General features: G+C 37.3%; 1 protein-coding gene across 1 annotated transcript in view; it reads right to left on the bottom strand.

Annotated features, from left to right (window-relative positions):
- Positions 1-2,740: 2,740 nt before the first annotated feature.
- tspan2b (tetraspanin 2b) overlaps positions 2,741-16,825 on the bottom strand; it is a 44,495-nt gene continuing 30,410 nt past the window's right edge. Inside the window, exons 3-8 of the mRNA XM_065286408.2 lie at positions 13,583-13,680; positions 13,360-13,434; positions 11,200-11,280; positions 10,955-11,014; positions 9,749-9,838; positions 2,741-6,492 (exon numbers count right to left, since the gene is read on the bottom strand). Of these exons, the coding sequence (XP_065142480.1) occupies positions 6,427-6,492; positions 9,749-9,838; positions 10,955-11,014; positions 11,200-11,280; positions 13,360-13,434; positions 13,583-13,680 (470 nt within the window). The 3' untranslated portion in view covers positions 2,741-6,426. The remainder of the gene's footprint in view (positions 6,493-9,748; positions 9,839-10,954; positions 11,015-11,199; positions 11,281-13,359; positions 13,435-13,582; positions 13,681-16,825) is intronic.

Below are 16,825 nucleotides of genomic sequence, written 5' to 3'. Positions count from 1 at the left end.
TAGGTCTTATTTTAATATACGTGATGCCCCTTGAAAATATTATTAGAAATCATGGGATCAGCTTCCACTGCCATGCAGACGATACTTTTTCCCACCTGGTACCTAAACTGTGGAACGGCCTTCCTGACAGTGTTTAGGACTCTCAGTTTAAATCTTCAGCCTAGTATAACATAACTGCATCCTGTAACTTTGCATTAACTCTTTCCGCGCGATTTACGAGTTATCTCGTCAATTAAGAGTAGACATGTCCTTGCCAATGACGCTTCCCTGGTGAGTTTTTACAGTAATTTGTAATTAAGCTATTATCCACTAGATGACGCTCTTACCCAATTTATAAAAAAACTGAAGCAAGATCGAATTTTTAACAGTTTAAACTCTGTGTATGTTTTGATCTTCCTTCTGAATCTGATCTTTAACAAAATTCCTTTAAAAAAAGTGCAATTATTTCAACTTTTTGTCCAAAATGTTGTATATTTAAAGAAACCTACCCATATTTGAGAGGTTATAGAAAGACAACAAATATGGATAGGATGAAAAGTTTTCCCCCCATTGTGTTTGTTTGAAAGCAGAGGATCTGTTCTTGTATTTAATATATTTGTATGTTTATATATTTGTAAAAGAAAGGTACCTGGAAGGAATTTGTGAAACTTTTGTGAAAATCATAAAAAATGCAAAAAAAAGGCTGTCAGGGAATGAGTTCATTTAATTTTTTGCATGCATAAACTTTAACAGCCATACAAAACAATGCCAATCTGAAAAAAAAAGAAACAACAAAAACAGAACAATAAAAAATTTCAAGACAGTTTATTTTTTTTCTTGCAGCAATGTTCCTGAGAAACCTGGATGCTGTTTTGACTCCATTTATCAAAATAAATTAAACACACAATTTATGAACATCAACATCAACACCTGCAGTGTTATTTGTGTTTACAGTACACAACATCTATACATCGTTTACACAAATAGCAGGAATAACACACAAACATTGTTTACAACAAAGCCAAGCTACACTACACGCTTCATGCTGTTTTACATTTTGAACAAATACAATTGAACTGAGTTGTTTGTTGCTATTAGAACAACACAGATCTGAAGCAACATTAAATGTGAACACTTTTAAGATGACTGACACTCTTTCTTGTGTTACTGTTTATTAGACTACTGTTTAACCTTTAAAATGCCCTTCAGCAGTGATGCACCAGCAGAAATGTCTGACCAACTAACGGTTGCCCCTCTATAAATTACAAATAATAATAATAATATAAAACATTCAACATAAAAAAACTCAACTAAATATTAAGCTGTCTTTTAGGATAAATTAAAAATTGCACTTTAATATTAAAATCAAATATATATACTGTACACTAACCAAATCTGCCTCTATACACATTAACCACACAAATCTTTATGATAACTATAACTACAGAAAGCATATACGTTTACATTAGTGCATTTTAAAGCGCATTACTTTTGTTACGGTTACGCCTGGCATCCACATTACTCGCAAGTTTTCCACGCTCATAAACTGAGACTTTAGTGAAAACTGCAGACCCTGTTTTAATGTGAAAATGCAGTAAAGTTGGACCTTACCGGACACTTGTAAACAAAAGCGTGAGTGCCCACATCCGCTTCCTGATTGGGTCTTATGGATCATTGCACATTCTTCCCTGGATCCATTATGCTATCGAAAGATGACAATGACCAGCCGCAACGACCGTGTAAACAACATGGAGGTGGAACGGCAAGCCTTGAAAATGTTCAAACGCTCTTTTAAGCATTAACTAAGGTTGCAGGCTAAATAATGCAACAGCAGTACTACAAATAAAAATAGTACTATACCAGCTATTGCCACAGATTAGTTTTGAGTTTCAATACAAAAAGCTAAAAGCCACTGTGCAGTTATAACACTGTGGCTGCATACAGCACATGCACAAGTACATGAATGGTCATTTTTCATGCGTTTACGGCCATGTATAGTGTGGATAGGGAACTTTTGTGAAACGCCTTTATAAAAAAAAGGATCATTTTTAAACAAAAATGCACTAATGTAAACAGGCCCTAAACCTTGCACAGATATGTATACAGTATGTTTCATGAAATAAAAACTTCAGGACTAAGACATGTGTGGCAATGTTCATTTATAACTTGGAGCTGGTTTAAAGCAAAGTTTTTATGTTGTACAGTATTTAAGGTGCTGTAATAAGTTAACAATATTTACATTTAAAAGAAATCCTAATTTTGCCACACAATAATGGTGGAAAATGTCACACTTTCAACCTTAAAGGTGCCAAAGAATGCATTGAATAATATGTTAAATTGTTCTCTGATATGAAGGTATGTAGAAGTGGTGTCAAACTTTTTCAGAGACAGTTTTACATACTGGATATATGTCTCCATTTACAACCCTAGGATTGATCCCCAGAATGAAATGGTTGATTATTACCTTATTTGAAAGGGTCATGAATAATAATGTTCAGCTCTGCTCTGATTGGCTGTTTTTCAGAGCTGCTCATTTAGTAGCTCTGTGTGTGTCTTATCAGATTTTGAGGAAAAATCAATTATTTGGAGATTGTTAATGGACGTTTATGAGTGGTACGTTTGTGTTTTTTTCAGTATGGACCTGCAAAACGTAACTTTAACGTCAATAGTAGAACTTCAGCATAAATGTTAGCATATAGCATTAACTAGCATATATCGCCAACTCAGCAGTTACAACTTTGTTTTTAGTATTGTTAAATATTGTAATTAATTAGGGCCCGAGCACACCGGGGTGTGAGGACCCTATTGTTCTTCAAGGAGTTATTATTATTATTATTTTTCTCCGACTTCAGCGGGACTTTAGAGGGCCTAAACATACTCAAAAACTCATGAAATTTTGCACGGATGTCAAGAGTGATGAAAATTTACATGTGGTGTAGGCTTTGGAATTAGGCGTGGGAAAACGGCTCTATAGCGCCACCTACAAATTTTCAACGAAGCAGCCCTCGGACTGTGTTTAACGTACAATTACGAAATTCGGTACGCTTCTGTAGCATGACAAGACCTACAAAAAAGTCTCTTGGAGCGAAGCCATAAACCAAACAGGAAGTCAGCTATTCTGAGTTATTTTTGTGATTTGGGCGCAGTTTTTGTCATTTCCAGGCGTCATACTTTAACTAACTCCTCCTACAGTTTTCGTCGGATCATCTTCATATTTGGCGAGTGTCATCTTAAGGCCTTTGTGATGCTAAATTGCGAAGGATTTGACTCTACATTAAAATTTGTGTCGGTTCTGGCCCGACAAAGTTTGATGTTTTCCGATGAAACAGGAAGTTGCTGGAACTCATGCATACAATGTCTGATCTGTCCCAAATTTCACATGATTGCTAAGAGTCCTGACCTGAACACATCTACATAACAATTTTCATTTATAGCCATAGCGCCACCAGCTGGCAACCTGAAGGAACATGTTTTAGCGCCACTTTCAAATATTCAATGCAGCAGCCCTTGGATTGTGTTTAACTTACATGTACGAATTTCGGTATGCTCATGTATTATTACAAGCCCTACAAAAAAGTCTCTTGGAGCAACGCCCTACACCAAACAGGAAGTCAGCTATTTTGAATTATTTCTCAGATTTTGGCTCAGTTTTTCTCATTTTCAGCAGTCATACTTTAACTAACTCCTCCTACAGTTTTCGTCGGATCATCATCATATTTGGCGAGTCTCATCTTAAGGCCTTTGTGATGCTAAATTGCGAAGGATTTGATTCTATATTAAAATTTGTGTCGGTTCTGGCCCGACAAAGTTGGATGTTTCGCTATGAAACAGGTTGCTGGAACTCAGGCATACAGTGTCCGATCTGTCCCAAACTTCACATGATTAATAAGAGTCCTGACCTGAACACATCTACATGTCAATAGTCACTTATGGTTATAGCGCCACCAGCTGGCAACAGGAAGTGACATGTTTACACTGATTATGCAATGTCCGATCTGTCCCAAACTTCACATGATTAATAAGAGTCCTGGACTTGAACATATCTACATGTCAATAGTCACTTATGGTTATAGCGCCACCAGCTGGCAACAGGAAGTGACATGTTTACACTGATTATGCAATGTCCGATCTTTCCCTAACTTCACATGATTAATAAGAGTCCTGGACTGAACACATCTACATGTCAATAGTCACTTATGGTTATAGCGCCACCAGCTGGCAACAGGAAGTGACATGTTTACACTGATTATGCAATGTCCGATCTTTCCCTAACTTCATATGATTAATAAGAGTCCTGGACTTAACACATCTACATGTCAATAGTCACTTATGGTCATAGCGCCACCAGCTGGCAACAGGAAGTGACATGTTTACACTGATTATGCAATGTCCGATCTTTCCCTAACTTCATATGATTAATAAGAGTCCTGAACTGAACACATCTTCATGTCAATAGTCACTTATAGTTATAGCGCCACCAGCTGTTAACAGGAAGTGACATGTTTACAATGATTATGCAATGTCTGATCTGTCCCAAACTTTACATAATTGACAAGAGTCCTGGACTGAACACATCTACATGCCAAAAGTCACTTATGGCCATAGCGCCACCTGCTGGCAACAAGAAGTAAGATGTTTTACACTGATTATTCAAAGTCAGATCTGCCCTACATTTTACATGATCAATAAGAGTCCTGGACTGAACACATCTACGTGCCAATATTTACATGTAGTCACTCATACTCTCATACACTTTTAAATGGTTCACCTATGTTTACATGCTTAAATGCCTATTTACTACTGTTCCCTTTAATTCTTATGCCACGGCGTGGCGGTGTCATGTGTGCGAGGGCCCTTCCATCACTGCTTGCAGTTTTAATTGAATGTGTAATTTAAAGGTATAGCGGAAGATTTTCTTTTTCCGGGTGGATCATCAAGACTATTGGTCATCCCAGTTGTCAATCATTCTGATGATATGTTTACGTAAAGCCGTGCTTGTACCTAGGTTCGCTTTCTGCGCATGCGCACTTTCAAGTGTTTATGTGTGGTGGGCTACGGTTTCAGCCATTCATTGAAGCTTGCATTCTCACCGTATTTTTTCTAAATGTCCAAAAAAATTTGGGAAATTCTTCCGCTATACCTTTAATGTTGGGCCGTACATCTCGGGTTTAACGTCACAGTCTGTGTTATGTTGAGATTGGCCTGTTTTCCAGCGGTCTTTTGCATGCACAAGGTTTATATAAATATAAGGGAAACATTCGTGTTTAAGTCTCACGATATGTCATTACCATGGCCGAACTCGTATTATTCATCTATGCCTATGTAAATACATTCTACGGCACCTTTAATATGCTATCAACTGGACAATTGTAAAATAATCATTTCAATAATTTCAAGTCACACTGCAAAACGCAGCTCTCGCTACTTGAAATTTGATATCAGCTACCCTAAAAAATCAAACATTTACTGATTCAGATTGAAGTTTTATATTTTTGTCTAATTACTTTCATTTCCTGTGCTTCAGTTTTCAGGTTCACCAGTATGCAACCACAGCGTCTTTAGTGTAGAGTCTTTATTTAGTTACGTAAGTAAAATAACCAGGAAACTCTACACCAAAAAATTTGCCATGTATATTATAAGAGAAGATTTGGCTTCAACAAGCCCAAGGATACTGGGCTGTGCCATTATGGATATTGCAAATGAACTGCAGAAACCTCAACAGAAACCTGATCATCTTTGCACGAGTCCCAACACTAAACAGGGAATTTGCTACATTTTGTTCTACGTTTCTTTTAAATAGAAAGAGTACGGATAAATTCTAGGTAAACCAAACCAAAAAAAGAGTTTACTAAAAACGTCAGCTCTTCAACATGCAAGTTTGCACATGTAAACCATTAGATTTCTGTATTGGAATGTCTCTGCGATGTAAAAGACTGTTTTGTTGGTGTCTCTGGGTAAGAGATCATTAAACCCACTCGCCATGGGCATGCCACAGAACCCCTGGCTTCACATTACATCATATTTTTATCTGACATGTGACGCCACATAGTAACTGCCAAGAATAACACACAAGCGTTTACATGCAAAGCTTTTGGTTTCGAGAGAGACCTGATCAGATTATGGCTTTTGGAAAAGCTATGCACTTCATTTGTATGTTTAACTTAAAATTATGTTAAAAAGATTTTAAAAGTTTTAAAATGATATCTTATTTTTGTTGCTTATGGAAAAGCTACGCACCTAACCAGCAGGCATAAATAAATACAGTCCAGCGATGTGATGAAGTAAATGAGAGAGGGGCTACATTTTGAAAGTGAAAAGAGTTTTGTTGTCCTGAGTTTACATGGTGGAATGAGTGGAACTTCTTGAACTTAGCCCAAATGGTGGTGTATGTCCAGCAAAGGTTAAGTGTCAAAGGTGAAAGGTCACTTAAGGATGAGGAGAACGGTGTTAGATCACCTCCCTGCTGTTACGGATTGCACAGCATAGAACCATACTGAAAACCATGCCGATAATCTGTAAAAAGAGACATGATGTGTTACACACATGTGACCTTGGACCACAAAATCGCACGGGTAAATTTGTAGCAATAGCCAACATTGTATAGGTCAAAAATTGTAGGTTTTTATGCTAAAAATCCTTAGGATATTAAGTAAAGCCATGAAGATATTTTGTACATTTCTTACAGTAAATATATAATGTATTTATAATTAGTAATATGTGTTGCTAAGGACTTCATTCAGACAACTTTAAAGATGATTTTCTCAATATTTAAATTTTTTGTACCCTCAAGTTCCAGATTTTCAAATCTCGGCCAAATATTGTCTTATCCTAACAAACCAAACATCAATAAAAACCTTTTTTATGCAACGTTCAGATGCATAAATCTCAATAAAAAAAAAAAAGACCGCTATGACTGATTTTGTGGTCCAGGGTCATATATAATGTACAGACATGACATGAACAAAATTATTCTATGTTGGTGGTTTTATAATATAGTTACACTAAGCACACATTGATTCACAGCAAAAAAGCGTCAACTGAAAGTTCGGTAAAACTTTACTTTTACCTTTAAATAATGTCTCTAAAATTATTTCAGTGATAGAACAACTTTTAACTGGACAAATTGTACTGTTGCTGCAACCCGAGCAGCCTCCTAGCTGCTACAAGCACACTCTGAAAGTGGCGGTGGAGGGTAGGAAACACAGCCCCGCCCCTCCCCCTGCCTGCAGAAGAGTGTCTGATACCAGGCACTGTTGCGCTTTTCAACCACATGGGGGAGCTGTAAGTCATTTTTACATGAAAACTACATAGTGTTGCTTTAAGGGGTGTTCATAAGACTGACAGGACACCTTCATAATCACAACATGACATGTGTCATGAACATGAAGGAGATTTTATGCACATTTATGATTTTAATTTAATTATCAAATTTTCAGGTGAATCTGTCTCCAAATGCAATAAAATATAATTTTATTAATTTTAATTAATAGTATTATTAAATGACAGCGTATTTACACTTAATGACATTTGAATGACAAATTTTATTTTTGCCACTGTAGTTGAGGTCAAGAAAAATATTCATGATGCTGTTATAAAACTATATGACAGAGTATTAACACGTAATGATATTTTAATGACGAATTCAATTTGTATCAATGGTAAAAAGTGGTCAGACACAATTATAATTGTATTAATTTTAATTAGTAGTATTATTAGATTTTGTTTATCTAACACCTGGAGAAAAAAAATGAAATGAAGAATATTCATGACACTGTTATAAAAATATATGACAGCCTATTTTAATGACAAATTTTATTTATGCCACTATAGTTGAGGTCAAGAAAAATATTCATAACGCTGTTATAAAACTATATGACAGAGTATTAACACGTAATGATATTTTAATGACAAATTCAATTTGTATCACTGGTAAAAGTGTTCAGACACAATTATAATGGCCCCACGCAGGCCCGTATCGGCCATAGGAAGGAACGGGAGAATTCCCGGTGGGCCGGTCTGTTTTTTTTTGGCCATGAGGGCCGGTGTTGTCATGCCACCGGGTTTAAGGTTGGTGTCCCTAGGTTGCCAGCCCCACTCGCGTAATTTGCAGGTGAGAGATGTCCACGTCCACTTTATGCCCAAGATGATTGTGTCCCGAGTCCTGACCACTTATTTGAACAATTCTTGCATTAGGGTTCATAAACATCTTAAACGCAGGACGCACATCGTTCTTAGTGATTGCCTGTAAAGTATGAACACGAGTTTTGTTTCAGACGCGGGTTATAAGTGTGCTTGCAGCGCGTCTAGAATTAAAATAAACTTGAACGTGACTTAATACGAACGGCCTCTAAAATGAAAATAATTTACAAATCATATTTTTAAATCTTAGTTATAGACAACATAACATTTGTTATAAAGTATGCCTACCTTACATTATTTATCAATATCCATGATCTAAGTACTAAAAACTTAGGATAGAATATAAGATATAATAAGATTTTTATTTTTCCATCTGTTTCCTCTGCATACTTGATCAATCTTGCTTGTGTATTGCATTGCATATCAGGGGTTTCCAAACCAAAAATAACCCTAAACCGAAGCGACAATGGTTTGAAAATAGGAAAAAGCAGTTGCGTAAACAATCCATGAGAATGCCACGGAAAAGAAAGTCTGTGGCAGGGCCACGGAAAAATTCGGAGATCCATGAGAATGCCACAGAAAAATGAGGAAAACATCTTTGTGAGATCATGTTGCGTGGGCCGGTCTAAGGCATAAAACTCCAGGGCTGAAAATGAGTCCCACTCCAGCCCTGGCCTCATGACAGCCAATGTCACAACCAACCACATGACAGTTTAATGTAATGTTAACCCATAAAGCTAGGTAGTTTCTTAATTTTGATAATTTATCTGCTTTGTCATGTTTATGACAGATTTATGACAAGTTATGTTGTCTTGGTAATGTCAAGTTGTCATGAGAAGTTATGATGCATTGGTTTATGTCAAGTTGTCATTACAAAGACATCTCAAACAATGTCATCTTTGCATTAAAAATGACATAATTGAGCGAATGAAACATGCATAAAATCTCCTTCATGTCATGATAACGAAAACATCTTATGAACACCCCTTCAAGTAAAGTGTTACTGAAAGTTTAATATAATGATGTTTGATGCTAGCCTGGCTCCGCCCTCCTACGTGCTTCCGCTTAATTTTCATTTCGCTTCAGCAGTACGTCTGGGATTTCTCTATAGAGTTTCGTTTTCTCCTGCAAAAATCTGCAGGACCAATCAGCGAACAGATGTGGGTGGCTAAGAACGATGACGTTGAGGTCGTGCGTCAGTTTGAGTTGTAGTTCAGTAATGGCAGCGGAGAAAGACGTGAGAAAAGCTATTCGGTCCATTGTTGCAAAACTGCCGAATATACAGAAGTTAAAGCCGGAGCAAGAACCAGGTTTGCTAAGTTTTGTTTGTCTGATTATTCTGACTTGTTGTTTCCGTTTGGTGCATGAAATACGTCACGACCACACGTTAGCGATTGGCTTTGGCAGATCCTGAGTGACTCTGGGCAGATCCAATAGTTTTAAACTTCAACAATGGACCCTCCTTAATGGAAGTAACGCTTTGCAATGGAGCGTGGCCAGACTCTCTGTACAAATGAAATGAATGTACGAGAGTCTGGTTGGAGCAGGCTAGTTTGATGCTTGTAGTTAAAGTAAACTTACAAATGCATAAAATTACATATCTGGAACTTTAATGGAAAAATGGCATTACCATGACTCCAGCGATTCCAATTCCTACATATCCCACGATGAAGAGTTTACTGTTGAAAAACTCTTCAATGGCCGAATCACATTTATTTGTCTACAAACAGAAGAAAATTATTATATGCATACTGTAAAATCTTTATATGCTTTTGCTATGTAGTTCAAGAATACAAAGACCTTCCACGGACGTTCCCAGCAAGCAGTTTTGCATTTAAAAGATGTCTAATATAAGATGTCTTAAAGGTGCAGTGTGTAAATTTTGGTGGAATCTAGTGGTGAGGTTGCGAATTGCAAACAACGGCTCAGTTCACGGCTCACCCCTCGCTTTGGAAATGCATAGAGAAGCTACGATATCTGCCACCGGACAAACATGTCATCTTCGGAGACAACTTAGTTTAAAAAAAGTTTGTCCGTTAAGAGCTGCTGTAGAAAAATGATGCACAAAATGGCGACATCCATGTAAGGGGACCATCGGTTTGTAGATAAAAACGTCTCATTCTAAGGTAATAAAAACATAACAGTTCATTATGAAAGGTCTTTATACACCCCTGATAATATAGTTTTGTATATTATTGTGCATTTCTGTCAAGAGATCTCTCTGAAAATTACACACTGCACCTTTAACAGCCCAGACGTCTAGGCTAAAACAAGGCAAAATTGGGGCTGTCAGTGACAAAATTTGAGATGTCTAACCATAGCCCAGAAATAAATTAAATACATAAATGAAACCTCACAGATTGTAACCACTGTTGACTTTGCTTACATGATGAAATATCACACATCTCACAAGTTATTTTTGCAAAAACGACCAAATTTAAGTAAAAATTTAACTTTAAGGATATTTTGGCTAAGAGTGTGTTATTCATACAGTAGCTAAACTATATGTTTGACGCATTTGGTGGCACATACTCAAAATGTGACCTCTGCATTTAACCCATGCCAGTAAGTAGTAAACACACCCACCCAGAGCAGTGGGATGCCGGGTCACTACAGCACCAGGGGTGCAATTGGGGTTAAGACGCTTTGCTTAAGGGCACCTCAGTCGCAACCTGCCGTCACTATATCGGGTCTATAGTAAACCAAGACTATGAAATGACAGCTATTGCTTGCTGGGTTGATTCATTTTCACGTTAAATGATCCCCATGTTAATTGTGGAATTCAAAAAAGATATACAAAAAGTAAATATACATTGCTATTAACCAAGATTCTCACCTTGTTTGAAAATCCTTGACACGAACTGGGGCTTTTTGAAGCTGAGCCACAGCAGTTCAACTGCCAAAATATACAAGCAAAGATACACATTAAATACGGGTAGAACCAGAAGTTATCAGCTTATTATATGCCTGGGGCTGACTATTTCCTAAATACTAAATATTTCATTACAGGGCAAATAAGAGCGAATTAGGAAATGATTACAGTGTGATGTACTGTAAAAACATTAGTAACATGGAACTCACAATGGTATAATAGGACTGGATGGTTGCAGTGTTGTTGTTGTTTTCAGATTTGTCATAGTACGTTTTTATTTCTGAAATGATCTGAAAAATAAATAAAAAACTTTTGTTAGAATCATTTTTAAATAAAACAACAGTGTTCATCTTTTACAACAGTGTTTCTCAAACTTTTTCAGCCCAAGGACCACTTCATCTTCCAATATTTTTCTGAGGACCACCTAACAGAATCTGACTCTAACACGCCCCCCAAAAAACAACAAAATAGGAAGGATAAGCTAAATTTAAGTTTAATATGCAACTGTTTTAAGTCAAAAACAAATTTTTTAAACACAAATGCAATGCTATTTCAGAAATTATTATATGAATTTTATTTCATTTGAAAAAGTAAATGTAAAATGAGTTGCAGCTTAATATGAACAACAAACTGCACATGTGAAAAAAAACTCCAATTAAACATACTGTAACAGCCTAGGTCCCACTTAATGTCATTCCAAAGAGCCATTAATTTAAAACTGAGGTGGTGGGTATATGAAGTTTATGGTTGTATCTATGGTAACAATATAATGCTGAAAAAAAATTCCCCTTAATGTCCAAAATCACTGAAATTACAGGGATTTTACACATGAAACAAAAACTAGTACATTACAAAACTAATAGATCTGTGGATTTTAGCTGCTTTCAGTTTATGCTTGACATTAAGCTTTATTCTACATTTAAATAGGTAAATAAGATCCATATCACACTCATTGAGAATTTAACTCATTTACTCACTTCAGTGCACATATCAAAAAAGTTTATAACATGGAACATAACATTGTTTTATGCAGTTTTTTGTCAAAGCTAATTATTACAGTAGCCCTATTTCAACAACAACAGCCATCTTAATAATTGGCAAACATTAGGCTAGCTTCTAATAAGACAGAATATGTTTTTAGATTTCGCAAGAGCAGTGAAATCAGGTGTATGTTTGTCAGCACGATACGCATACAGTGGTGCAAATGAACTGTTACTTGTTTAAATTGCATTATTGTGTGAGAACGATGCTTTGAATTTTGGAAAAACGGCAGTTTCATTTATTAAGACATGTAACGTAAATGTCATTGTTGATAAGCAAGTCATAATTGAGCAGACTTATCAGACAACAATTGTCGGAAAAGGCAGTGTTTTAAAGCTGGAAATACAACAAATAAAGTTAAAACAGCCATAGAGTCCGGTCTCTTAACTCACCACAGTCAGCTATCGCGTCTTGAGACGCAGGCGCGAGCGGGGGAGGCGATCGCGTTGAACTTGTGGACCAAAGCGCGAATATAAACACGTGACACAGCTGCTCGCACCAGTCACGTGTCTCGCGCTCTGCAGCTCATGCTGTATGAAACAGACGCACGCGCATCAACTCGTAACTGTAGGGCCCGTTGTCTAACTTACTAAATTTATTCTAGAGATGTCTTTTTTACAGACTGCATAAAGGGACGGATCAAATTACCTTGGGGGCCGGGTCTGACCCGTGGGCCGCCAATTGAATAGCCCTGGTATAAACACTTGCCTAATTTAGGTCATCTTTTGGCGGACCACTAGGGGGGTTTGGCGGACCACTAGTGGTCCGCGGACCACACTTTGAGAATTACTGTTTTACAATAACATGAGGATTTTCACTGCAATTATTGCATTGTTTTAAAGTATCACATAGGCCAGGGGTGTCAAACATACTGCCCATGGGCCGAACACGGCCCACAAAGGCGTCCAATCCGGCCCGCATGATTATTTAGTCATAAATATTAAATACATATTTTTAAAATCCTTTTACGTGGGACACTGCAGTCACGTGCACAGCAAAACGTGTAAAGACGGACCTCATGCGATCCTCGTTTACCCAAACAATTTGACGTTTTTGTGCCGTGTGCTTTCTAGTTTTCTTGATAAATAATTAGTAGTTTCAACACACTAAGGTTTGAAAAAGTTTTCTGGCCCTTACATGTTAACGTTATTTACCATCCGGCCCTCAACCTAAAATGAGTTTGACACCCCTGACTAAGTAAGAGAATCAGAATCATGTATAAAAGATTAACAAAGTATGGCAGAATTGAGATTTCTGGGTGAAGTGTTCCTTTATGTTTGAATCAATATTACAATATTATTATTTCTATACATCATTTGCAGAAATACCTCATCTTTATTTAGAAAGCCAAACACCCCGGCTGCAACTTCTGCTCCAAAGATGGTCAGAAGACAAGCGAAAAACTACCGTAAAAGACAAGACAAACAGGACATAAATCATTATGCAACCTGTAATTACAGAAATCACATGATAACATAAAACAGGACTTTTTAATGTAAGGTTCAATTTATTATCAAAAGTTGTATAAAATTGAAAAAAAAAATTACTCACCATTCCAAGAAGGCACTGAGACTCCCTCACGGCACCACAGCATCCAAAAAAGCCCACCAGCATCATCAGACCACCAGCCCCAATAAGGATATAGACACCTGTGAAGGATACACACGCAAGTCAACATATTACATCTCAAGTAACTCTCAACACATTCAGTTGGAACAGAAAACACATTTCTGATGAAATGCAATAGCAAAACAAAAATGTTTAAATGTCATTTCTTGTGCTTTCTGGAGCATGGGCAGTTGTATTTCTTTTACCATAGTATTTGTGTTATCATAGTTTAGAACAGCATGAGGCTGATGAGCAAAAAATATTCAGTCAGTTCTGCCATGAGAACACTTATAGTTTCAGAAAGGTGTAATGTAATATAACTACCATCAGAGGGCAGCAGAAATGCACCGTTAGTCTGAGCAAATGTCTGAGAACAGCCAGACCACATGAGAACACTTTAATGATGATATCATTCACTTTTGGGAGAGAGAGAGAGAGAGAGAGAGAGAGAGAGAGAGAGAGAGAGAGAGAGAGAGAGAGAGAGAGAGAGAGAGAGAGAGAGAGAGAGAGAGAGAGAGAGAGAGAGAGAGAGAGAGAGATCTATCACCTAGCATCAGCCTATAATACAAACAGCAGACTCGAATTGGTCAAACTACAGTGTGAGTGCGTGCTTCTGGGGGAGTATGGAGGGGGTCAATCACGCTCGGGCACGGTTCGATTGGGTTAGGTATAATATGAGTGAGCCCTTAGCCATTGGTTGCAGTTCGCAACCTTACCACTAGATGCTGCTAAAATTGATACATTGCACATTTAAATCATTGGCTGAATCCGAAACCGCATACCTTTCATATTATATAGTAGGCAAAAGGCAGTAGGCGAACGAATAATATGTCCGAAACCTCACATGGGTAGGCGAGAATTACCGGGATTTTGGACTATTTCTCGCAAGATTCAGAGGCACATGTACTTAAGTATCGTCCGAAACCGCATACTTACCTAAAATGTAGTAGGGGAAACAGTGCGAGTCCGAATCATCAGTATTCATTAAATCAGTAGGAGAGAAATCCCCGGATGCCCTACTGAGTCTGCCCAAATTGGGAAGCAAGCATCGGATGGACACTTCTATCCCAGCTTTCCCATGATGCCACGGGAAAGCAAAGCAATCGACCGGAGTCCAGCCAATCGGGGTGATTTCGATACGTTACACAGGGCTGTTCCTCAGCACCCTGACTTCATGCACAAACCAAGGATATCCCACAAAGTGCTCAGCTGATTCATCAAAATAAGGCTGCAGAATTGCCACAGCTGTGTTGAGATGGCAGTAAATATGTGATATAGTTTGTTAGAAAAATACATCTGAATAAAGTTTTGTTTCATATGGGATTCACTTCTATACGTTTTCATTTATTGTGATGGTTTTATTCATTCATTTTTTATCATGTTTCCTGATGTTTAAAGTAAATACAAGAGATTGCTTCACTAAAATGTATATAATCACATTGCCTGCATTTTCTAGTTTGTATCCAAGCACAGTTGTCATCTGAAAATACATATTACTTTACAATCTGCTTGTTTTACTTATTTTTGTCCACTACAAAATAATGTGTAATATAATATCTATAACACTGACAGAGACCGTAGTAGAGTTGTCAAGTTACTGATGCAATCAGGTGTTAGTGCACCTGTCCCTCATACAAACGCATACGTTTTCATGCCTGGTATTAGGTTTCTTCGAGTTCATGCACCGCTGTAAGAACCAACAGGTGGATGACATCAAAGTAGTGATGGGTGATTTCGAAGCACGCTTCGAATCATTGGTTCGGAGCTTGTTTCAAACTGGACAAAGTCACGTGATTTTAGCAAACGAGGCTTCATTACGTCATAACTGTTTCGAAAATCCGACGATTCACCACTAGGGGGAGTTGATCACAAATGACCAGTGTAGGTGAACTCGGTTTAATTTTATTATAAAAGTTCATAAAACATTCATCCTTCTGACTAATAACACTACACTGACATTTGGTCTACTTTTTGTTTATAGACAGATTTAATGACAAAAATGTGCAGAATTAAAAAGGGAGTTCGTTTAAATTATTTGTTTGTGATAAATAAAACTAAAAACACAGAATACACTTTTAATTATGTCTTAAATAAGTTAAATAACTTATTTTTCTTTAAAACATATTTTTAGAACAATCTTGCTATTATTTTGTAAAAAGTTGCTGTTTTTACACTATTTTGACCAGCAGGTGTCGCCAGCGTGTATGGTGTTTCGAACGCTTCGAAAAACTGAATCAATTTGCGAAGCAATTGGTTCAAGTGATTCGAAGCTTCAAAAAGCTTTGTTTCTCCCATCACTACATCAAAGAACTGTGAGAGTGATTCCAGAAATCTTACGGAGAAGTCTGATTTCTAGTCGCTCTTGAAGTATTCTACTGGATAGGTTAGAAAAGTATGTCGGCATCAGTGGTCAGGCATTAGCCTGGTTAAGGTCTTATTTATCCAACTACACAGAGGACGAAAGAGAGCAGTGAAGGGGGAGATGGGGAGGAGGAGGGATCCCGGAAACATTGCAGCTGGATGCAGAGGCCTGGAGGCTGCCTTATATACGCTCTTAATGATGATTGACCGGCCTGAATGTCGCCAAGTAAATAAAATAAGTTATCAAAAAAAAAAACCCACGCTGAAACCACGCCCGCTCGCAGGAAAGCTGCCGTCTCTCTTAACTTTTAAATATCGCTACAACCTGAATGGATGCTCGCGGTTTTGTAAGGGGCGGGGCCATGGGCCGTTGTAGGCCCGTCTAAAATCTGCAATTAAGTACTACATAATTTACAGCTTATGTGGTGTGTTTCAGCCATATATTTCTAACATTTATAGTGTGTTTAGAAACAATTTTTAAGATTTACTTTACAGGGACTTTAACATCAACCAAGATCATATTTACCAACGTCATTTAAGTATTTAGCAATTAACATATAGGTCACCTATTGTTAAATAAAAGTAAATCAAATATAGTTATATAGGAGGGTGTGCGACGCAACAGATGTGCTAGATGCATGCGTCGTATTGTGGCACTACGGCCACCTAAAACACCTTTTAGTAGGATCTCTTGACAGAAATGCAATATAATATATATAACTATATTATCAGTGGTGTATAAAGACATTACATAATGAACTGTATTGCTTTTATTACCTTAGTATGAGCTGTTTTTATCTACATACACCGCGGGTCCCCTTACAT

This window comes from Paramisgurnus dabryanus, chromosome 21 (assembly GCF_030506205.2).
Source record: "Paramisgurnus dabryanus chromosome 21, PD_genome_1.1, whole genome shotgun sequence".
In the NCBI taxonomy this organism is placed as follows: Eukaryota; Metazoa; Chordata; class Actinopteri; order Cypriniformes; family Cobitidae; genus Paramisgurnus; species Paramisgurnus dabryanus.
Note: the sequence above shows the minus strand (reverse complement) of the source record. Positions and strands in the feature narration are given on the sequence as shown.